Genomic DNA, 24,441 nt, shown 5'->3' on the forward strand with positions numbered 1-24,441 from the left:
TTTTTTTAGTTGAATTGAATAAAGCATTTGACGTGTTTTATATTGGTATTACCTATAACAGAAGAATTTTTCCTACCTTTTCCTCAGAAAGCAAAGTCCATCCAGGAAGTAATATGCAGTTGTTAGATCAAGGATCTCAGTAGGAGCCTAAATTCCCTGCCACTGGTTGATAACAGTATTTTAGCTTTTTTTGCATTTGTTCCCCATTTTTTGCCTTAGATGGGAGATGACCCTTCTGAGAGTGTGACCACAAAGTGTAGTCAATTAACCAGCCATCCAGAAATTCCTGCCCAGCACTAAGTAGAAAGTCGTTATCTCCTCCTTTTAGGAAACTCTCTCTGTTGAGCTAATGGAATCATAAAAAGGGAGGGAAGTAGAGAAAAAGAATAAAGTCTGTTGTTCAGAGCCATGAACTCAGCTTGGAAGGAGCTAATAAGGATGAAGCCAAGACAGATAAACACTTCTGATTAGTTTCCCTAAAGGAGCTTAGGGTTGCTACTGTTGCTGCTGCTCAAAGCTTGGAAGCAAGGCTCCTCCTATGTCATTGGTGCTGCCTCCTACTGAATGGGCCCACTTTCAGCAACTTGACATCTGCAAGTCTGAAAGAACACATTTGTCTATTTTTCCAACTGTCTTTTCTCCTTTGAAGTTGTTTCTTTCATTCATTCAACGAAAGAGGACAAGTAAAATCAGAACGTAGAAGAAGTAGAACAATAGAAACAGTTTATGCAGTAGAGGTTGATTGGGAAAGAAAGATTGACTTCAGACTCAGGGGACTGAGAGAAATGTGATCGATAAACCAATTCTTAGAGCAGCATTTGTAAGCTGGCAGCCCCTTGACCAGGTCCAGCCTGTCTTATGTGTGTTTGGCTCATAGTGAAAGTTTGCACAGTGTTTATAAAGAAAAGGAAGGGAGAAAAAAGGAATTGTTTATAAGGTTTAAGATATTGGAGATACCAGATAAAAAATTTGGGCCCCCTCTGCCTTCCTTGAAAGATTAGGAGAAGTAGCAACCTCAAGGCCACATTCCTCCACGGGATCAGGGGCTAGGGTGAGTAGCAGGTGCTCTCTTGGGACCAGCCTGTGCCTTCAGCTTTGCCTCATTTCCAGTTTTCCCCCGTGGACAGCCTCAACCCTTCAGTCCCTCTTTCTTCATGGACATTTGAGTTTCCCACCACTGCTTAGATGCTAGTATTTGACATCAAAAGAAGCTATTTAACAGACTTAAGATACTCAGTTGGTCTTATGAAGGAGAGCTTTATGAAGTCCCCATGTTATTCTAATAAATTCTTTTATATCATTGTATTCAATATTTTAATGATTTCCTGTAGTTTTAAAAATTAGAACTGAAAGACATTAAAAAAATATTGTAGAGAGAGGAGAAGAATATGTGATGATATAGGAAGGATTTGTTGGGGCCCTCTTCCTAATACAGTAGCTCTTCGGAGAGGAAGTATCCTGGGCTAAAGAACAAAGATCATTATAAAATGTCTTAATATATGATAAAGGAGAATTATTTTATGCCTTAATCCATGGAAATACTGCAGGAAAAACTGTCTCTTTAAAAACTTTCATTTCAGTACAGTGGCATTTTTTAAGCATTTATTGTGTACATGGTACATTGTGTAATGCATGATTGTATAATGGAGATATTGATACCTATGTGTTACGGAACTGTAGTAAGGACTGGAAGAGAATTTTCAAAAATACATCATTCAGTGCTTGCTTGATACATCAGAGGTGCTCCAGAAATGGCAATGGTAACTCCAGATTGTCTATATTGGGAGGGCTGAAAAGCAGCAATTGGCTAGAGGAAGGAGCTATATGGGACTAACTTCTAGGCCTGTGGAGCAAGTACAGTGTACCTACTCAGATTTGTCTGGGGTAGTTTTGGGTTTAGAACTGATGGAACTTTTGAGAGACCCTCAGGTTTCCCCACTAGAGTTACGTAGTTGCTGTTGTTGCACTGAGCTTCCTTTTAGAGTCTTCCCCACCTTAACTTACCTTCCTCCTCATCAGCTAAGTCTTCCTTGCCTATGCCTTCCTCCTTTCTCTCACACCCTTGATACTGAAGCCAGAATCTTCTGGCCCTTTCTCCTTTTCTATTAAAAATTTTACTTTAAAAATAATTGTAAAAAAAAATTGTAAAAAAATACAAAAATAATATCTGTGAGTTTTAGAAAATAGAGAATTTTTTTTAAAACAATGTTCATCAGTACTCTTATCACCTAGAAGAGGAGTCATCATCCTTTTCTGTAAAAGACCAGATAGTAAATATTTTCACCTCTGTGGGATATGGGGTCTCCTTTGAAACTACTCAACTCTGCCACTGTAGTGCTGAGGCAACCTTAGATACTATGTAATGAATGGGCATGATTGTGTTCCAATAACACTTTATTTACAAACGGTTGATGGGCCATTTTGGTCCGTGGCTACAGTTTTCCAACCTCTAACATAGAGAAAACTCCTATTAACATTTTGATTTCTTTCCTTCCGTGTATGTTCTTTAAAATGTCTTCTTATAGTAAACTATTACCTAGTAATTTGATTTTTCTTTTTTTTTGAACTAAAATATGAAAAACATTCCATGACTTCTGGATTATTTGCCAGCCAGCTTTTTTTGTTGTTTTTTTTAAAAAAATTATATCCATTTTATTAGTTTTTTGTGTAATTCCCACTAAATTCCATCTCTTCTTTCACATTTCTGAGTTGCAGTCTTTTTCATATTCTCAAATTATGACTAATCATAGGTCTTATGATATAATAGCACAGTGAAACATTTTAGAAATTGATTTTGAAGCAATTTAAGTGGATTTTTGTATTGTTTGATATCTGACAATAAGTTATACCTTATGTAAGCAATTCATATTGAAGCAATAATATTTTTATATTGTTTCCAGAGATGCAGGGGCTGAAAGACTTGATGTCTTTTCAGGTGAGCAGATTTGCTTTCTTCTTTTATTTTCTTCTAATGGAAAGCCTGTAGTTATTTTGCTTGTATTTTATTTCATGAAATAAAACCACATTCTATAGAATTTTAATGTAATCTAAGTGCTTTGTGGGTACAGTGACTCTGTGGGGAGCCAGGGTGAGGAAGGTATACTCTGAGAGTCAAATTGTGTGCTAAAGAACCCATTTACAAAATTAGGTCTTCCAGAGTTTTGTGAATGTATCAGAGTGATTTGGAGCACTCAGTTTGCCTGCCATGAGAAACAGTTTTATTTTTAAAAAGTATATTAAATTAATGGTTATTCATAATTAAGCATACATCATTCCCAACTTAGTAGTTTTAAAGTGTGTACGTGAATGTGCGGTATGAGGGCTAGAAAATCCAAACCAAATCTGTTTTCTTTGCTGACTTTATTCGTAGTCATCAAGTATTTATTGCACTCATTAGTTATCTCATTAGACTATGATGCTAATGAAGTTAGGTTCTGTGATCCAGCTCTGTAGAGTAATGCCCAGGTAGTCACGCGGCATCCCTACCACATTTCTGTCAGCTGTTCTGCAATATTGGCTACTGGTCACAGGTGAGAGGATATGCTCCATGATCTAAATCCATATCTCTGTTTAAAAAGCACCTCAGTTAACTGAGTGTTCTGAGCCAGAGGAGTGCTTATGCTTCATGAGGGAGATAGACGTGGACCTCTTGAGATCACTGAGGAAACAATAAATGACACTCTTCATCTCCTTCTCCTCTCCAGGTCCTGAAAAACTTGAGAAATAAAAAAAGAGTCAGCCTTTATTGCTGATAAATGTTAGGCTGGAGTATGTAGCTTAGTGTGAGAGAGCAAATGGACTTGCAGGTCAGACCCCGGGATCACGTGGACTCACCCGCCCAGTGGAGTTGGGCTTCCTCTGAAACTCATCTGCCCTGGGACAAGGGATCAGGACTCACACGCTCTGCAGGCAGCTCTCTCCTAGGAGGAAAATGCAGGGTCAGAACTGAGCCTCCCCAGTTTATTCTTCCCTAAGTGACCAGTAGGTGAGTGAGCTCACCTCCACAGGGGAAAAGTGAGTGAAGGCATAGAATAGGGCCTTTCTAGTGAGAAAAAGTCATCTTCCCTTCCATATCCAATAGAGTAAAATAGGATGAACACTCTTGCATAGGAGAGACTCAGAGTATGGTGGGAACACAGAGAAAGAAGAAATTATGCCTCATATTAAGGGGCTAGAGCTTGAAATGTGGATGTGATTTTTGTCAGATACTCCAGGAAGAAAAGAATATTCCTGTCTAGGTAATAATTATGAGAAAACAAATGGAAATAGGCTAGTTCACAGATTCATTAATTTATTCAGTAATAATTTGTTATCTATTATTCTAGGTGCTGGGGATAGTGCACTGAGCAAAATGTTGAGGTCTATGTCCCCCCAGAACATGTATCCTAATGGGGAGAGACAGACAATACAGAAATGAACAAATACGTAAATACAAGGCAATGATAAGTGCTAAAAGGGAAAAAAATAAAGCAGGATAAGAGAACAGAGAGCCATGGAAGGGGTATACAGCTTTTCATGGGTGGTCTAAGAAGGTTTCTTTAAATAGCTAACACACCAGCAAAGACCTGAATGATGTAAGGGAGGGAGCCACACAGATACCTGGTGAAAAAGCACTCAGGGAACAATGCTGAGGCTCGGTTGACTCGCACTGAGCGTCAGAACCAAATGAATGAGCATCTTCAATACCATACTAAGGTTTTTTCTGCAGTCAGTGGACCACTGAAGAACTTTGAGCAGTGTCAGTTTTCTAAGTAGACATGTGCTCTTTTTTTTTTTTTTTTTGAGACAGAGTCTCGCTCTGTCGTCCAGGCTGGAGTGCAGTGGCGCGAGCTCGGCTCACTGCAAGCTCTGCCCTCCGGGTTCACGCCATTCTCCTGCCTCAGCCTACCGAGTAGCTGGGACTACAGGTGCCCGCCACCACGCCCGGCTAATTTTATTTTGTATTTTTAGTAGAGACGGGGTTTCACCATGTTAGCTAGGATGATGGTCTTGATCTCCTGACCTCATGATCCACCCGCCTCGGCCTCCCAAAGTGCTGAGGTTACAGGCGTGAGCCACCGCGCCTGGCCAAGCTCTTTTCTTTTTTAAGGAAAGATACTCATTCCAGAAATACCTTACAAGAGAATCTGGAGAAGTATGAAAGCAAGGATAGCAGGGAGGTATGGCTATGTGAATTACCTAGGCAAGATTTCATGAGAATTATAATAGGGCAATAGTACTAGAAATGGAGGAGGAGGGACAGATGTAAGCTGCATTTCATTCAGAGCACATGCACAATTGATGGAGGGTTGAGAAGACTTATCCATAGTCACAAAATACAACAAATGCAATCAGAATCCATGCATTATATTCTTTGGGGTTTGTGACTGGAGACCAGCAGAGAATGAGTGTTTATTTCACTCTACTTTCTCTAAGTACTCAGTTTATCATCATAAACAAACAAAAGAAGATCTTGACCAAGTTGAGATTAAACTGGCACTTTTTTTTTTTTGAGATGGAGTCTCACTCTGTTGCCCAGGCTGGAGTGCAGTGGCACCATCTCGGCTCATTGCAACCTCTGCTTCCCAGGTTCAAGCAATTCTCCTTCCTCTGCCTTTCCAGTAGCTGGGATTACAGGCACACACCTGGCTAATTTTTGTATTTTTAGTAGAGACGGGATTTCATCATGTTGGCCAGGCTGGTCTCAAACTCCTGACCTCAAGTGATTCCCTCTGCCTCAGCCTCCCAAAGTGCTGGGATTACAGGCATGAGCCACCGGGCATGGCTGGCACTTACTTCTTTTTTGTGTTTATGTATATTTGGTGAAAAACTGAACTTATAGTTCAGTTTGGCTTAAAATTACCTATTCATGTTTTTATTGATTTACCTGTTCATTTTTTATTGAGACAAGCCATCATATGGCTATCAACCTAGCAAACTGATTTTCTTAAAAAAAATGGATTAAAAAAAGCAGGGACAATGCTTATGTATCAATACATAGGATTATTCTGGGGATACAAAGTTAATCTAAGATTGGACTAGTTTTCAGATTATATACTGTGGCCTTGAATTATTGTCAATCTTAAATTTCTGTCAACTAATTAATTTGAAGGCTACAAAATTCAAATGAAATATGTTTCCCATGGTGTTTTATATGTTTGTGTGTATTAGTTCCAGTAAACATGGATATGCATTTGGTACTTTTTTTGAGTGCTTACTAAATGCCAGGCACTAGACTAGGTGCTGCGTTTACACTCTTTAAGGAACTGGCATTTTAGTGTGGAGCCCATGAAAAATGTAGTGTGTAGCTGTACTTTGGTGGGTAGAGGGCCCATAACTTTCATCATATCTCTGAGGTAACTGTGTTCCAAAAAAGTGTAGGAACCATTGGCCCAAAAGACAAATAGATATACGAACGGGTATTTTAATATACTACAAAGGTAGGAAAACAGATAAAGGGGTCATTAATTATGGGCACTAATGACATGGAAGGATTAGGAAAGGCTTCCTAAAAGAAGTCTGATATGAACTAATTGAAAGAGAAAATAGTCATTTGTCTGGTGAGTGAAGCATGGAAAGGGTGGAAGGGCATTATTTGCAGCAACTGGAATATGGAGAGAATGTAGAAAAAATGTTTGAGATGTTTAAGATTTGTTCAAGGGGAGTATTTATGCAGGAGTGGAAGGTGGCAGTATGGGCAGGTGAGGGGAAGACAAGAAATGAGCTTGGAGAGTTATCCCGATGGCCCTGTCGTGGAGGGCAAACAAGATTTGTTAGGTGGTTGGATTTTATCCTGAGAGCAGTGGGAAGCCATGGAGAGGTTTTAAGCAGGAGAGCAGTGAAATGCACGACTGACGAAGACTGGCTGCACCCTGTGACTGTAGGCAGAGCAAGAAGGTAGGGCGCTGTTGTGATCCAGAAAAGAGATGGTGGTTTCCTGAAACCAGACAGTACACTGGGGATAGAGAAAGTGGTCAAATGGGAGTCATTAAGGCAGTGAAATCGAGAGGACCAGATAGTTGCCCGTGTGAGGGGTGAGGAGATGGAGAACATAATGATGATCCTGAGGTTTTGACTTGGACAGCTGAAGCTTAGGGGCAGGGTGATACCATTTATTGAACAGGTAACAAGGAGGAGGAGAAAGTCTAACGTTTGTGTTTGTTTTGTTTTGGACATGTGTAATTCACAGGTGATAAAATATACCTGAAATTCATAGTTTTAAGGAATTGAAATAAACAAGGCCAGGTTTCAGAGTGGATAATGGGGGAGTATTAAATTTGGAGGCTATACTTGTTTGTCTCCAATTCCTAATACGGATTTACAAAAAAGGGATGTACTGTAGTATATGTCTGCTGAGAATCTTTGGTCTTTCTCAGCCATTTCCTGAAGGAATACCCTTCTTTCTGCAAGCTCCTTCCAGGAGAAATATTTACAAAGAAGTGCAAATCAGCTGTGGCTATTATGCAGAGCTGCTCGAGGCTGAACCTGGTTTTGCATCGGGTGATTCCCAATCCTGGATGAACGTTAGAATAACTGAGGGAGATTTTACGAGAAAATACCAATTTCTGAACCCTATCCAAGACCAGTTACATTAGAATATCTCTAGTTGATTTCAATGTGCAACCAAGATTGAGAGCTACTGCCTTATGCAGAGAACTCAACAGAGTTGGATTCCCCTCATTGAACAGTGAGGAAATATCAGCCTTAGAGGGAGGACTAAACAGAACAAGTACCTTAAAGGGGGAGAGGAGGAATATCCTGACACAGAAGTTGAGGTAAGCAGGCCAGAGGACTAGGTAGAGAGAAGGCACTGGGAAAATGAAATGGTAGGCCAGATCCTAAAAGTTTATAGACAAATAAGTAAATTAGAGAGAAGGGGGGGATTAGAAGTGGGCACATCACCATGAAATTATAAGCCCAGAAAGATTAAGTATGTTTTATAAATATGTATTCATGGGCTATCTTGAAACTTATTTACTTTTTAAAATCTTAATTCTAGGTGACTTTTTTTTTTTTTTTTTTTTGAGACAGGGTCTCTCTCTGTTTCCCAGGCTGGAGTGCAGTGGCGTGATCATAGCTCACTGCAAACTTGAAGTCCTAGGCTCAAGTGATCCTCCTGTTCCAGCCTCCCAAGTAGCCAAGACTAGAGGCATGTGCCACCATGCCTGGCTATTTTTTTTGAGATGGAGTTTCGCTCTGTCACCCAGGCTGGAGTGCAGTGGTGTGATCTTGGCTCACTGCAACCTATGCCTCCCAGGTTCAAGTGATTCTCCTGCCTCAGCCTCCAGAGTAGCTGGGACTACAGGCACGCGCCACCACACCCAGCTAATTTTTGTATTTTTAGTAGAGACAGGGTTTCACCATGTTGGCCAGGATGGTTTCAATCTCTTGACCTTGTGATCCGCCCACCTTGGCCTCCCGAAGTGCTGGGATTACAGGCATGAGCCACCGTGCCCAGCCTATTTTTTTATTTTTAATTTTTAGTGGCCATAAGGTCTCACTATGTTGGCCAGGCTGGTCTTGAACTCCTGGGCTCAAGCCATCCTCCCTCCTTGGCCTCCCAAAGTGCTGGGATTACAGGTGTGAGCTACCACATCCAGTCTCTAAGTGACTTTTGAACAGAGAAGTTGACTTAATAAATGTTCTGGAAATGAATCTATGGGGACAGAAAGCATATCAGTGATTGCTTGAGGGTAAGGTGAGGGTGATGGGACATGGAAGGGTCCTAAGGGAGGGTTTACAAAGGGTCAGGAGGAAACATTTGAGGTGTGGATATGTTCACTGCTGTGATTGTGATTATGATTTCATACGTGTGTGTGTGTGTGTTAAAATTTGTCAAATTGTGCACTTCAAACATGTGCAGTTTATTGTGCATAAATTGTTCCTGAATAACACTCATTTAAGAAAGAGAAATGTGCTAGAACTCATATGTCCAACTACTGAAATTATTTTCAGGGCCAGTTTACAAACTGGGCACTAAAATTAGTCTCATTAGTTTTAGTTACAGCTTTAACTTTATTTATTTATTTATTTATTTTAGAGACAAAGTCTTACTACCTTGGGCAGGCTGGTCTTGAACCCCTGGCCTCAAGTGATCCTCTTTCCTTAGCCTCCCAAAGTTCTGCGATTACAGGCATGAGTCACCACACCCAGCCTACCTCCAACATTTTTGTAAACCAAAGATTATATTATGTAATTTAGTGGTATCTTTAAATCATCCTAATTGATTTCTTATCTGAACTTAGCCATTTTCAAAAATTAAATGCGTCTTCAAGAGGTAAATATTTGCTCCCATGAAGACACACTCACAAATGGCTCTTATGGGAATTAACTACTTAGAAGGGAGCCTGATGGATTTAATAAGAATGGCCTAGATTTATTTTATAGTTGTGCTTTGGTGGAAGGGCACAAAGGTTGGTCAGTTTGAGCAAAGGATCCTGGGGTCACTTCACCATTTACCTTTTTCCCTCCCCACAGAGAGGAAATGCCTGACATTTAAAGGATAGTCCAGTTGCAGAACAGAACATGTCCTGCTGTATACATAATTTTTTCACATGTAGATGTTTTGTGTTAATTTAAAGCCTTTATGTTGCATGATTATTTTTCCCCTGCAGTTTCTTGTGAAGCTGTAGCCAAGACTCCACTCTAGGCTCCATCTTTGTGCCATAACTCTGTCACTCTGTGGCTGCATTGGAGGAAGACGAATAATTATTCTAGCAGCATAACTTTCTGACTAACAAATTAAGCCCGATATTTATTAGTAATAACTGCTTTCTCTTACAGTGGATAATGAAAAACTGCAGGGGGGATTCACGTTGTGTTTCCTGGATGATGGATGTGGCATGAGCCCTGGTAAGTTAATTATCTAGATACCTAACTGGCTGTTAAAGGAAACAGTCTGAAAACCTACAAAATAAATAAAAATACATTGAGTTATCTATGCAAAAACAGGTATGGAGCTATTAAGGAAAATAAGCCCCAGACTTTTTGTTGAACTTTTTAGGTTTAAGTATCCCAGCTGGCAGAGTAAATTTATTGTAACCATCTAAACCAAGACAAAAAGTAAATGTATATTAATATTGTCAGAAAAATGAAAGGCAAATGTTACTGATTGTAAGAAATAAGCATCTGGGAATGAATGGAAAACAAATAGTCACTGAATGGACTCTGAGATTGTTTTTAGATTGTTTTTAGCTCATCCTTTAGGTATTGCTTGTGAGAGCCCCAGGCAGTTTCCTGTGCCTTTAGGCTATTTTTAATTTTGCTTAACCGTGAGGTAGAGATTTCCTCTCCTTGTTTTTAGCCTTGTTTATTCCTCTGCATTTTGAAAGATTTACTTGCTTCAAATGAATGTTCCCATCATAAAGAATACATCTACAATATATTTCATGACTTATCTTTGTATATTCAAGGTTAGCACAAAGCCAGCACATTATGGGTATACAGTGTCTGTGTGCTGTGAAATTGAAATGTGATTCCATGTGAGGGCATTGGGTTGTTTTAGATATTGTATTCCTGAATTCTTTAAACACGGTGTGTTCCACAAGCCAGTGTTTTTGACTGCTCGATTTAAAAAATGGTGAGAGAGTTCAAGTAATATGGTCAGTTCCACAACTGAGGAAAGGATGCATCAGTATGCTTAAATATTGATTTGCTGATAGAAGCTGAGAATATGAGGTACGGCAAATATCTTATTTCGGCTCTGAAGTTTCCCCTTGGTCTGAATAGTTGAAGAGTATTAGCAAGTTTAGAAAGACTATTTCACCAAGTTTTGTTCTGACTTCAGATAATTTTGATTTTTCCAGGTCATTTTGATTAAAAGTATTCTTGGTCTTTTATTGTTAAAATGAGAAAGAAGAGTTTATAACAACAACAGAAAAAACGCATGCTGAAAAAAGTAATTTTTCACTTCTAGCCTGAATATTAAGTTCATTTTTTTTTGAATTCCTAAAATAAATGACAGAATATATGTGATATATTCTAAGGGAATTCCTTATGAAAAGAAGCAACTCTTTTTATATGGGTCATGAACAAAATGTTTGAAACACAGACAAGTGACGGATATTCAGACCTTCAGAAGGAACTCACACTTCAATTACATAGTAGCATCAAGTAGTAATAAAGTAGAAGGAAGATGACTAAAAGTAGAATCTATCCCTTGTTCAAACGGAGCTAGATCAATCTTGACCCATAGAAAACGACTACAGTGCTTTCCGAGTTTTTAAAAAATTCTCTAGTCTTGCCCCTTTACAGTCCATTCCCCACACAGCATCCTGAGTAATTTTCTTTCTTTTAATGTACATTTTATCATATCATTTTCCTGCTGAAAACCCTCAGTGGTTTTGCATTACTTAATACAATTTGTTCTCTCAGCATCTCTTCCAAGGCCTTACATTATTTGGCCCTATTCACCTCTTTGGCCTTTTCTTGTTCTTCCCACTTCCTCGCTTAGAACATTCCACCCACACATAGCTGACCCCTCATCATTTGAATCCATCTCCTGTTAACCATCTGCCAGTGGCCTTCCCTGATCATTCTGTCTGCAGGCCACATTCCTGTTAATTCTCTATCACATTACCCTGGTTTTGTTTTCTTCACTTAATACTCTCAGTCAGAAATGATCTTGTTTATTAGTTTACTTTCAGTCTGTTTCTCCTACCACGACACAATGTTGTCCAAGGCAGGAGCCATGCCCGGCCTGTTCAGTGGTTTATTCCCATGCTCAGAACCTGGCAACCATGTACGTGAGTTCATGTAGTGTGTAATGGAACATATGGGATTTGGTTCAGAGCTATACCATGTCTGTACCAAGACTTACAACTTTGGGTTATAATCCTAGCTGTACCTTCTATCAGCTCTGTGACCTTGGGCAGGTTTTTTAAACTCCTTAGACTTACATTTGCTCATCTGTGACATGCAGGTCATAATAATAATACCTTTCTTGTTTTGTTATAAATATTAAATAAGCTGTGCATGTAAGTTTACAACATAGTACCTAGCATGTACTAAACAATCAATAAGTGTTAGCTAATATTGTCATTATGGATATCCTTACCTAATGCCTAACCCCTCATAGGAACACATCATAGGAGGTCCAGTTAGTTTCAGAGAAGCAGAATGGTTGGTGGCTTTTACACACCTCATACCATGTGCCACTGAACTATAGCATGTCTGTACCCAGACTGACACAGGGTCCTCGGGACAATTCTTCAGCATGTATTCAGGTAGGCCAGTAAGAAGAACATTCTTGGTCCTGGAGGTTGGTATTAATATATTCTGAAGTCCAGAGGATTGCTGTCTAGAACTCCAGAATAGCTGGAGAGGTCAGGAGAATGACTTGGAACGTCTGAAATGATTAGCCTTCTTTCCCAGGTAGTATCAGAGCAGAGGCCATCCTGCCCCTCTTATCTCACGTGGGCCTGGTTAAGGGCTAAATTCATGGGGAAATTACTAGTGGTACAAATAATTATAACACTTATAATTTGGTAACACCCACCAAGTGCCAAGTTTTGTGTTCAGTATTTCACAAATGCATCATCTCATTTCACTTATTTCATTTATCTTCATCAGCAACACCGTGATGTAAGTATTACGTAGTTCCCTCTCACAGCACATGGAAATTAAGGCTCAGACTTTTAAACTCTACCTAAGGCCGCATGGTTAGGTCTGTCTCATCTCTTTCAGTATACAGTTGTTTCTTAGTATCTGTAGGGTATTGATTCCAGGACCTTTCTAGGATAGGATACCAAAAGCTGTGCAAACAAGATGGCACGGTATTTCCATATAACTTATAAATATCCTCCTGTATACTTTAAATCTTCTCCAGATTCCTTATAATGCCCAACGCAGTGTAAATGCTATTAAATAGTTGTTATACTTTGTTGTTTAGAGAGTAACGACGAAAAAAAGTCTGTACATGGTCAGTCCAGATGCAATTTATTTTTTTCTGAATATTTTCAGTCCAAGATTAGTTGAGTCTAGGAATGTGGAGCCTGCCGTACCTTGGGCTGACTGTAATACCACTAAGACCCTTGTCAGAGACTATGGATTCTGATGAAAATCCTTGTCTCTGGGCTGACCCAAGAGTTATGGGTTTGCCCTGATGTTCTGAGGAATGTGAGATCCTGACAACTGGGCCTCAGGCCAGTGTCAAAGAGTCTTCCTAACCACCTTAAAAGTCACTGTCAATTACAGAGGAAGCTTCAGACATCATTTACTTTGGACGATCCAAAAAACGGCTGTCAACCATGAAGTTCATAGGGCAATATGGCAATGGTCTTAAAAGGTGAGAATTTTTCTTCTCTTAAGACATGTATTACTGATACTGGGAACACTGTTTATAAAGCAATTTACACAGAAGGATGCAGGCATGTAAAGCTTTAAAAAATATAAACTTGAGGCAAGGGTGACCTACTTTGTGTTGGAATCTCCATATACAAAACTGACTTTTTTTTTTTTTTTGAGACAGATTCTCACTCTGTCACCCCGGCTGGAGTGCAGTGGTACGATCTCGGCTCACTGCAGCCTCCGCCTCCCGGGTTCAAGCGATTCTCCTGCCTCAGCCTCCTGAGCAGCTGGGATTACGGGCGTGAGCCACCATGCTCAGCTAATTTTTGTATTTTTGTAGAGACAGGGTTTCACCATGTTGGCCAGGCTAGTCTCGAAATCCTGACCTCAAGTAATCAGCCTGCCTCGGCCTCCCAAAGCGCTGGAATTACAGGCATGAGCCACCATGCCCGGCCCATAACTGACTTTTATCTTTACAACATTTTAAGTTAATTCTCCCAAATAATAAGGTGAATCCTCTTTCAAAGATTCCTGAAGCGGTACTCCTGGACTTTAGCTCTATGTTCTGTTGTTTCCCAAAGCATATTTTAACCTAGGTGCTGTGTCTGGAGCTCTTTTTTTTAGTATGCTGCATTGAAAGGTCAGGACATGAGGCTCACTTGTACGGCTCCTGCCTGAGACAGATGATTATTCTTTTGAGCCCTGAATGGACCTTTTCCCCTGCAGCCAAACCTCAAGCAAGAGTGTGGAGCTGGCTTAGTTCAAATTCTTCTGCTTTACTTTGAAAAAAAAAAAAAAAATTGTACCCTCTTGATGATGAGTCAGCAGAACAGTGTTGGAAAGAACATACTGTCACGGTACACAGTGATAACAGCCTGCCTGTTTCTTCCTTTTTAGTATTTGAGATGTAAAACATGATGTTCTTCATTTTTAATATAGTGGGTCCATGAGAATTGGAAAAGACTTTATTCTTTTTACGAAGAAGGAAGAAACGATGACCTGTGTGTTTTTTTCTCAGACATTCTGTGAAAAAGAAAGTCTTAGTGAGGTAAGAGTTGAAGTTTTCCTTCTGTTCTCATAGCAATGATGTTGCTTTCATTTACTCTCTCAGGAGGTGAAGTCTTGTCATGGGTTATTTCTGATATGATTTAGAAACTTAGGAATGTGTTTGGGAAATGGAGAGAAGGTATCAAGACATTCTGGGGACATCAAAGACCTGTCCTCTTGACCCTTTCCTGAGAACTTCATTTTTATTATCTATGTGCTCAAATCTCCCAAAGTAAGAGGCTCCCTTAGACATGATGAGCTTTTTAGAAGAAACCTGCAAAATCTTTCCACCATATATGCCATAAATGGATTATCATTTTAAAAATAAAAATATTGGAGTCAAAGACTTGGAATACAAAATGTAAAGAAATTGGATGCAAAATAGACTTAAAACTGTAACTCTGGTGACCATAATTTCAACTTCATTTGCTGATCCAGAGGCATTTTATTAATTACCAGTGCCTGAGTTTTATTATTATGGCTATCAGTTATAATTCAGTATAACAAATACATGTTGAGGAACTATTCTCTGCCTAGTACTGGATACACTCTATGAAGGTAGAAAAGAAGCAGAAGGTCATATGGCCATCTAAGAGTCTTCAGCTTTATCACAAAATAAGGTAGACACATATGAATTGGATAAAAAAGTGAGGGTATTTAAAAAGAATGCTCCTCAATGAGTCTGTGTGGCTGCTGTTACCAGATTATCAAAAGCAGTGATATGGATGGAGAGATTAGAGGGCCTTGAGTGCCCAATGAGGGTTTTATGGAGAGAGTACAGCTTGCAGCTGGAAAAGCTGGTACTGGAGAGTAATGGCCCCAGCAAGTCTCAGACCTGGAGATGCATGAGGAGTTTGGATGGACGGTGTGGGACGGTGAGACTGCCAGTGGGTGGGGTTGGGTGACAGGAGCAGTCTGCAGGTAAAAAGGAGTAAGCCGTGTGGGAGCCTGACCTGAGGAAAAGTGATGCTGTAAGCATTTATGTTGCATGTTGTGTGTGTAAAGGGCATGGAAAATTGGGCTAACCCTTAATTATAGCTTTCTTAAAATGGGCCATTCCCTTTTAAAAAAAAAGCTGAAAACAGCAACCACTTCCCATTTCTACTTCCACAGAGACAACCTCTTACAACAATATTAACAAGTTCTAGCTGGGCATGGTGGAGTGCATCTGTAGTCCCAGCTTCTCGGGAGGCTGAAGAGGGAGGATCACTTGAGCCCAGTAGTTTGAGGCCAGCCTGAGCAACATAGTGAGACCCTGTCTCAAAAAAATAAAAATAAAAATAAATGGCCTGTTCTTTTGATATTTACCTGTGTATCTCTAAATATCATGGTTGTATTGCTACTTCTTGATTTTGTCTAGACATTATCTATTAACCTCCCACTACAAAAGAGGATTTACCTACCTTTTTTCTCTGCTTCTGTCATATAATCATAGTCTTCTCATCCCCCACCCTCAACATAGCTTTATTGTGATTTTAGTTATGACAATATTCAGTATTTACTTTATAAGACTTTATAAACACTGTTCAAATTATACCAAGTCATCAACTATTATTTTTCCTTTTCATGTACAACTTATTTCCCCTAAAATTAATCACTGACTGCTTAGTTTTTTATGTGTATTACTGTCACTGAATATTTGCTTGGTTTTCTGTGTTCGTGTCACTGTGTTAACCCCAGTCTCAAAGTGCTGTCCTCTCAGTCCCATCTTCCTGATAAAGTCTGCTCAGGGCTTTCTCCTGTGCTGCAGCTCACACTCCTGCTTCCATGGTGGTGTTCATCTGCCATCCTGGGATCTGCCCTTGCCCTCATCTTGGTGATTCCCTTCCCCTCTCTTCTGTGTCATCTCTGAGATCCTAGATCTCACGTCTTCTTCCAAAACTTGCTCTGTCTCCTTGGTACAGCATGTTCTCCAGTGACTTCTTGAGCAAAGGAACATAGGGGGCAAAATATCTGGAGACCTCACATGCCTTAAAAGGTTTTTATTCTACCCTAACACTTAATGGTAGTTGGGCTTGGTATTATTTCTGGGTTGGAATTTATTTTCCTTCAGGATTTCAAAGGTTTTGCTTCATTATCTAGTTTCTAGTGTTGTTATTGAGAAGTCTCAAGCCATTTAATTACTTAATCTTATATGTGACCCATTTGTTTTTTGTTTGTTTGTTTGTTTGCCTTTATCTTTGAAGGTCAAAAGAATCTTCTTTGTCTCAGTATTCTGATTTCAATGTTTTGCCTTTGCGTGGTCTATTTACACCCATTGTGCTGGTCACTTGTTGAGTCTTTTTGATTTGGAAACTCATATTCTTCAATTCTGGGATAGTTTCTTGTAATAGCTGATGATTTTCTTCTCTATTCATATTCTCTTTTCTATCCTTTTGTAACTCCTGTTTTTTAGCTATTGTATCCTGGAAATGGTTCTCTAATTTTCTTAGCCTTTCTTTCCTGTTTTCTGAGTTTTTTATTTTTGTTTTATTTTCTGGGAGATGTTCTAATATTTATTTGTGAACCCTTTTGTTACCAGAAAGGGGTCTGATCCAGACCCCGAGAGAGAGTTCTTGGACCTCATGCAAGAAGGAATTCAAGGCGAGTTCATAGAGTGAAGTGAAAGCAAGTTTATTAAGAAAAAAGTAAAGGAATAAGAGAATGATTACTCCATAGGCAGAGCAGCGGCCTGGGCTGCTCAACTGAGTATACTTATGGTTACTTCTTGATTATATATGCTAAATGAGGGGTTGATTATTCATGAGTTTTCCAGGAATAGGGTGGGCAATTCCAGGAACTGAGGTTTCCTCCCATTTTTAGACCATATAAGGCAACTTCCTGACATTCCCATGGCACTTGTAAACTGTCATGGCACTGGTGGGGGTGCCTTTTAGCATGCTGATACATTATAATTAGCATATAATGAGCAGTGAGGATGACCAGAGGTCACCATCTTGGTTTTGGTGGGATTTGGCCAGCTTCTTAGTGAAGCTGGGTCAGCAGGGTCTTTGTGACCTGTATCTTGTGCCCACCTCCTATCCCATCCTGTGACTAAGAATGCCTAACATGAAAATGCAGCCTGGTAGGTCGCAGCCTTATTTGACCCAGCCCCTGTTCAAGATGGAGTCACTCTGATTCAAACACCTCTGACACTTTCACTGAATTTTTTTCTGTAATCATATTCCTAGTTTCCAAGAAGTCTTTCTTATTCTCTGAATGTTTCTTTTTCAAGAATATCTCATTCTCGTTTCATGGATACAGTATTTTCTCTTATAACTCTGAAGATATTAACAATAACTGATTTTTGCCCTGTTGAAATTTTCATCTTTTTATGGTTTCTGTTTTCACTGAGTTACTTTGTTTATAATTGTTTGTTCTCTATTATCATATTAGAGGCTTTTCTTAGATGGCCGTTACTCCTGAATACTTTAAAGATAAGTCCAATAAAATGATGAGTGCAAGCTCTGAGAGTGTGAGTGGGACCTGGCTGCTATGACTGTCACAATAATGTGATCTAACTGAACTTTTTTTTTTATTGGGGAATCCTTAATGTAATTGTCTTTGTGTCTTTCCTTCTGGGTTGGTCAGATTTTTCAAGGAAGACTCCTAGTCTTCTGCCTACAGCCCTACCTGTCAGCTTTTGGGAGACAAATGGGAGATGAGATCTGAGGTTCTCAGCATCTGCTAAGTATACTTTCACTCGGTCTATCTAATCTCGGTAAGGTGCCCCCAACAGCAGTGCGTGGTATGTCTTCCAGTCTAGAAATCCATTGTTATACTCTTTCCAGGGAATAAATATCCAGACCCTGGGGTTGAGGAGGAGCTGTTGCTGATGGGGATCTAGATGCTACTTCTAGTTCTCTTCTGCCCCTACCCCAACTCTAGAGTTAACTCCTGCCATCAGTCCCTGAGAATTTCAGTGTAGGAATTCTGAATTGCAAATCAGGCTGGCTCTTCTTTCTGGCTTGGGCTTTAGATTGCTTTTCTTTCGTGTGCTGTCATCTGCTTTTCAACTTTTAAAATGCTGATTCTGTTGTTTCCTCTGCCATTCTACCCTTCAAGAGGGAGTTGAAGTACACTCCATCTGTTTCCATATTCCACAATGGAGTATTTTAAAATACAATCCTGTCTATACACATTTGTTATGTGTCTCTTATACAACTAGATTATAGGAGGAAAATGAACTTTTAACTTAGTGTTTTGTAATTTGTCTAGATGAAGAGTGGAATGAAATAGATAGGACAAACGAATAATGTTTTTTGTGTATTTCATAATAAATTGATGTGTTTTTTTTTAATAGGTTGTAGTTCCAATGCCCTCGTGGTTAATAAGAACCAGAGAATCTGTCACAGATGATCCCCAGAAATTTGCAGTGGAATTATCCATAATTTATAAATACTCCCCATTTAAAACTGAAGCAGAATTGATGCAGCAGTTTGATGTGATCTATGGAAAATGTGGTAAGATCATCAAAACTCTGAATTCGATGGAAGTATTTGTTTTCAGTGTCTTATCAAAGACACTGTACATATATTTTCATTTTGTTTGTTCTTATAATCTCATGTGGATTCACACTGGGGACGGTCATTTATTTTATCCATATGAGCTTTGTCTTAAGAGCATCCAAACATAAATTACTGTAAATCCCAGACACTGGGAGAAGGATGTGTACTTGCATGAGCTTGGTGAAACTGGGTGAGAAGAGGATGCTATAGGCTGTGACCACGGGGACTCCACAGTCTCTGCACTAGATAGCAAAGTTAGGAGACACTTATTGCATCATTTGAGATAGGGTGATAACAGGTATGTAAGAGTTAGCAACTTATAAAATAATAAATTAATGTCTCTGTGGCAAAAAGTTAGCAAAAGCATTGCAGACATTCTTCTCCAGATTAACAGATCTTTTCCCCGTTCTTTCCACCTCCACCAACTTTCTGTTCAGCATGTCGAATGCACTGTGTCTACTGAAACAGTTGATCCAGGATTTAGACACAGCCATTTAGCCCATGTTCTTAGCTACTATGCTATTCTCCCTTGTGTTTAAGAACTACCAAAAAGTATAATTAGTTGTCCTCTTAATTTCTCTAATGATCCTGTTTGACTTTGTATCATAATCAACTGGAAATAATTTGGACTTTTTTTGTTAACCATGCCTTGGAGCAAGGGTCAGGAAATTATGGTCTCGGGTCAAATGTGGCCCCATACCTGTTCTTGTAAGTAAAGATTTATTGGAACGCAACCACACTCATTCATTTATGTATTCTCCATTGCTGCTTTCATGCTTCAGTGGCAGAGCTGCATTGTGAATAGTTGCGACAGAGACCGTATGGCCCGCAAAGCCTAAAATATTTACTATCTGGCCCTTTATGGAAAAAATTTACCGACACCTGTTATAGTGTATGAAAACAATACTTCTTATTTGTACAATATTTAAAAACCCTTCTTTGTTTTTATGTATGTTAAATTCAGTACTACCAGTTAGAGCTTTACCTATAACACAAGCTTGGCTCAGGCTCTTACCAAATTTCATAATGCAAATTATGAAAAGAGTGCCAAAGTTTAAAAATCCACATGGAAAGACTTGTGATGAATTGAATAGTAATAAGAGGCACCATACTGTAGAAACTCAGCACTCTTTGGCAGGGAGTGAAACTTGCTATAAGACATATCTTGGCTTAGCCAAAGACTTAGCCAAACATACTATTTACTGAAGTACAAAAGAAAATTTTATGGCAGACTCAGTTCCATAGATGAAATGATAGCACAATGACTAGCATCTAGTGTATTTAAAATACTGACAAGTCAAACATCTATTTTTCTACCAGGTACTTTGCTGGTTATTTATAACTTGAAGCTTCTGCTTAATGGAGAACCAGAGTTGGATGTTAAAACTGACAAAGAAGATATACTGATGGCTGGAGCTCTGGAGGAGTATGTGTGTGTTTGACAGAATGTTTTTCAACAATGGTGGTGAGCTAGAGTTAGGAGCCTTGTGTCCTGGCTCCAGGTCTGAGGTCACTGGGCTTTAGCATTGGGGCAATTCATCTTACCCTAGTTACCAATAAAGTTGGGCTAGGCCAGTGGTTTCCAAACTTTAAGCCTCAGAGTGCCCTGGGATGTTTCTTGAGAAGTGCAGGATCTGGGGCCTCATCTTGACCTACTGAGTCAGAATGTCCAAATATCAAGCCTAGGAATCAGTCTTTTTCAAATAATTCAGAGGTGCCAGCATGTTAGGGACCACTGGAATATAAGACTTCTAAAGCTTTCTAATACCTTGACTCCTAATTTATAGATATTAAAACTGAAAAAAACCTGCAGAGTTTATTATTCATTACAGATCATTAAAAATGGACAGACATCAGGATAATGTGAAGCAAAAAGGAATATGACCAAGTGGCAATTTTATCACTATTTTCTGCATGAAAAAGTGTGGAGAAAGAATGAAATAGGAACAAAAGCTAGGTTTCTCTAAAATAACATTGTTACTTAAAACTTAGCTTGAGCCTGCAGTTTTTTAGTCTCAGAACACTACAGCTAGAATAGATTGTAAAGGTAATTTAATCCAGTGTGATTTATTTTGTATTTCAGTGTTGTACAATAGAAATATAATGAAAGCCACAACGAGGGACATATTTAACCTTAAATTTTCTAGTAGCCATGTTAAGAAAAGTAAAAAGAATAGGTGAAATTAATTTTAATAATGATTTTATTTAATCCGATATATCTAAAATATTGTCTTTTAAATTTCAATATGAAAAATGTTGATGATATTTTATATTCCTTTTTTAATACAAAGTCTTTGAATCCAGTGTGTGTGTTTTGCAACATACAGCACATATGAATTTGGACTAATGCCCAATAGCCACAGGTGGCCAGTAGCTACCATATGTTTTTAGACTAAGGTGTTAAGACCCAAGTAGACATGTTAAGTTACAGAGAACTTCTTTTGCTTTTCCCAATGAGGTGAAATTTAGAAATTTCTTTCCACAGTTGGCAAATAACTGTGTGATAACATGCTTTTAGATGATCTTTTCTCCTTATTTCTGATGTGTGTTTTTTCTCATATTCCAACATGTGGAATTCCTAATATACACATAAATGGAGGGATTTTTTTTCTTTTGGAAAAAAATATTCAGCCTAATGGCTGTTCCACAAATGCTGGGAACCCCTGTGCCAGCATTAATATGCCAGTGTCAGAAAGGAGTCCCAGAATTTTCAGCATCTCCATTACTATCTTCCCCTTTTCCTGCTGCCTCTGCCCTTTTGGTTGCCAGCTGGTTCCAAAACCGATATTTCATGCTATTTAAAAGCATTTTGAAACAGTTATCTGTCAGAGTGCCTTGGCATTTCTACACCGGCATTAGAAAACAATACATTATTAGAGGGATAATTTGACAGCTACATCTTTGGAAAGATGTTCTTGCTGTTTCCAGGTCGTGTAATGAAGCCAGAGCTGCTCTAGCCATTTAGACAGTTAATTACACAATAAAGAAAATGAATCAGACCTAAAACATGTACACTTTCACTTTGGCACATAGATCACACTGGATTTTCTAATTTGTTGTTCAGCAATTTTTTTTTTTTAGTTTAATCACAAGAAAAGCCTTTAAAGACAGGGCTAGGATTTTATAAGGAAGAATCGGTGTAAAGAGGATTCATAATTTCTGAACCGAGGATGCTATACATTTCATGGCGTCTGACATGAGTACCGTGATGGTGCCAAGAAGGGATGGCATCACCACCTCCTGGGGGGTAGCAGTGCCTCTGTAGTTTTCTTCTGTAAAAGATTTGCCCTTAATTCCACTTCATTGTTGATTTTGACCTACTGTCTCCTCCCCATCACTCCCAAGCTCCCTTTAAACTTAGAACATAGATTTTTTTTTTTTTTTAGATGGAGTCTCACCCTGTTGCCCAGGCTGGAGTGCAGTGGTGCCATCTTGGCTCACTGCAACCTCTGCCTCCTGGGTTCAAGCAATTCTCCTGTCTCAGCCTCCCAAGTAGCTGGGACTACTACAGGCGCCCGCCACCTCGCCCAGCTAATTTTTTATATTTTTTAGTAGAGACGGGGTTTCACTGTGTTAGCCAGGATGGTCTCGATCTCCTGACCTTGTGATCCACCCACCTCAGCCTCCCAAAGTGCTGGGATTACAGGCGTGAGCCACCGCGCCCGGCCACCAATCAATAGTTTTCTTTACTTCTCGTATACCTCACTCTCCCTTGTTGTTTGCCAGGTGGTTCAGCACCTGTTCAAGAGGCATTAATTTTAGGGGCAGAGGATGGAGTGGGAATGAAGGGAGGAGCTTCAATTAGTATTACAAATATTAACTTGTTGAAAAATATTTAAACTTTCATAAATAGGTAAAGCAATATAAAATTATGTCCTCATTCTCCACCTCAGCTCCCCCAATCTCTCTTCTACTGTAGAAATTATTTTGCTACTTGGGATTTAAATCTATCTTCTAGATATTATCTGTCTCTTTATATTAGATTTAACTTACCCTTTTTAAAATTTTGAAATAATTTGACTTTTCAAAGTTTTAAAGATAATACGGAAGATTCCCATGTATCTTTCACCCAGATTTCCCAAATGTTGTTATTTTACCAAAATCTGAAAAAAATTAGAAATTTGAAACATATCTATCCCAAGCGTTTCAGATAAGGGATGGTCCACATGTACATCAGTACTTCTCTGTTGATGGGCATTCAGGTTGATTTTAATTTTTCACTTTTGGGAACAATGTCAGTCTTTATACTTAAATTGTTAGACACTTAGACAAGAATTTATTTACTATTGATTCTCAGAGATAATATTACTGGGTTAAGTGGTTGTAATTTTCCTCAATGGTGGCATTTTGCAAAACTAAAGTACAATATGATAACCAGGACATGAACACAATCCATCAGGTTTGATACAAATCCACCAATGCATCACTACAAATATCCCCTATATTACCCTTTATAATTGTACACACCTCCTTCTTTCTCCATCAACTCGACTTAAAAAAAACTTTAAAGAAGTGCATTGGTAGATAATAGATACACATACATTCATATAATTTGTAAAGTTAAAATAGAGGTAATTGAGATATTTGTCCCCTTAAATATTTCTTTTCTTTATGCTACAAACATTCTAATTTTTCTCTTCTAGCTATTTTGAATTGTACCATAGATGATTGTTAACTATAGTTACCCTATTGATCTATTGAACAGTAGGTCTTATTTCTTCCCTTTAACTGTATATTTCATCCCATTAAATCAACCTTTCTTCATCTCCACCCTATTACCTTGCCTCTGGTAACTACCAGTCTACTGTCTATCTTAATGAGATCCACCTTTTTAGCTCCTACATATGAGTGAGAACATGTTATATTAGTCATTCTGTGCTTGGCTTATTTTACTTTACGTAATGACCTCCAATTCCATCCATGTTGCTACAGTGACAGGATTCATACTTTTTATGGCTGAATAGTATTCTATTGTGTATATGTACAACATTTCTTTATGCATTCAGCCACTATGGGCACTTAGGTTGATTCCATATTTTGGCTATTGTGAATAGTGCTACAATAAACATGGGAATACAGATATCTCTTTGATAGGTTCAGTTTCTTTCCAGTAATGGAATTGCTGGATCTCATAGTAGTTCTATTTTTAGTTTTTCGAGGAGCCTTCATGCTATTCTCCAAAATGGCTGTACTAATTTACATTTCTACCAACAGCATCCAAGGGTTCCCCTTTCTCCACATCCTCACCAGTATCCATTATTCCCTGTCTTTTGATAAAAGCCATTTTAATTGGGGTGAGATGATATCTCATTGTGGTTTTGGTTTACATTTCTCTGATGATTAATGATGTTGAGCATTTTTCCATATACCTTTGGCTATTTGTATGTTGTCTTTTGAGAAATGTCTATTCAGGTCTTTTGCCCATTTTAAAATTAGATTATTTGGTATTTTGCCATTGAGTTGTTTGAGCTTGTTACATATTCTGGATATTAATCCTCTGTCAGATGGATAGTTTGCAAATATTTTCTCCTATTCTGCAGGTTGTCTCATCACTTTGTTGATTGTCTTCTTTGCAGAAACTTTTTAGCTTGATGTAATGCCATTTGTCTATTTTTAATTACCTTCGCTTTTGAGTTCTTAC

At 38.8% G+C, this 24,441-nt stretch overlaps 1 protein-coding gene and 1 long non-coding RNA gene across 2 annotated transcripts in view; one reads left to right on the plus strand and one right to left on the minus strand.

Moving 5' to 3' along the window:
• MORC1 (MORC family CW-type zinc finger 1) overlaps window positions 1–24,441 on the plus strand; it is a 172,717-nt gene that overhangs the window by 4,409 nt on the left and 143,867 nt on the right. The window contains exons 3-8 of the mRNA XM_003261783.3: window positions 2,901–2,935; window positions 9,763–9,831; window positions 13,174–13,264; window positions 14,206–14,314; window positions 18,596–18,755; window positions 20,121–20,226. Of these exons, the coding sequence (XP_003261831.2) occupies window positions 2,901–2,935; window positions 9,763–9,831; window positions 13,174–13,264; window positions 14,206–14,314; window positions 18,596–18,755; window positions 20,121–20,226 (570 nt within the window). The remainder of the gene's footprint in view (window positions 1–2,900; window positions 2,936–9,762; window positions 9,832–13,173; window positions 13,265–14,205; window positions 14,315–18,595; window positions 18,756–20,120; window positions 20,227–24,441) is intronic.
• On the minus strand, window positions 3,344–12,222 carry LOC115832101. Its single transcript, XR_004027551.1, has 3 exons — window positions 12,119–12,222; window positions 3,835–3,920; window positions 3,344–3,715 (listed from the first exon to the last, which is right to left on the minus strand). It is a non-coding gene; the product is annotated as an uncharacterized LOC115832101 (long non-coding RNA).

Source organism: Nomascus leucogenys, chromosome 21 (assembly GCF_006542625.1).
Source record: "Nomascus leucogenys isolate Asia chromosome 21, Asia_NLE_v1, whole genome shotgun sequence".
In the NCBI taxonomy this organism is placed as follows: Eukaryota; Metazoa; Chordata; class Mammalia; order Primates; family Hylobatidae; genus Nomascus; species Nomascus leucogenys.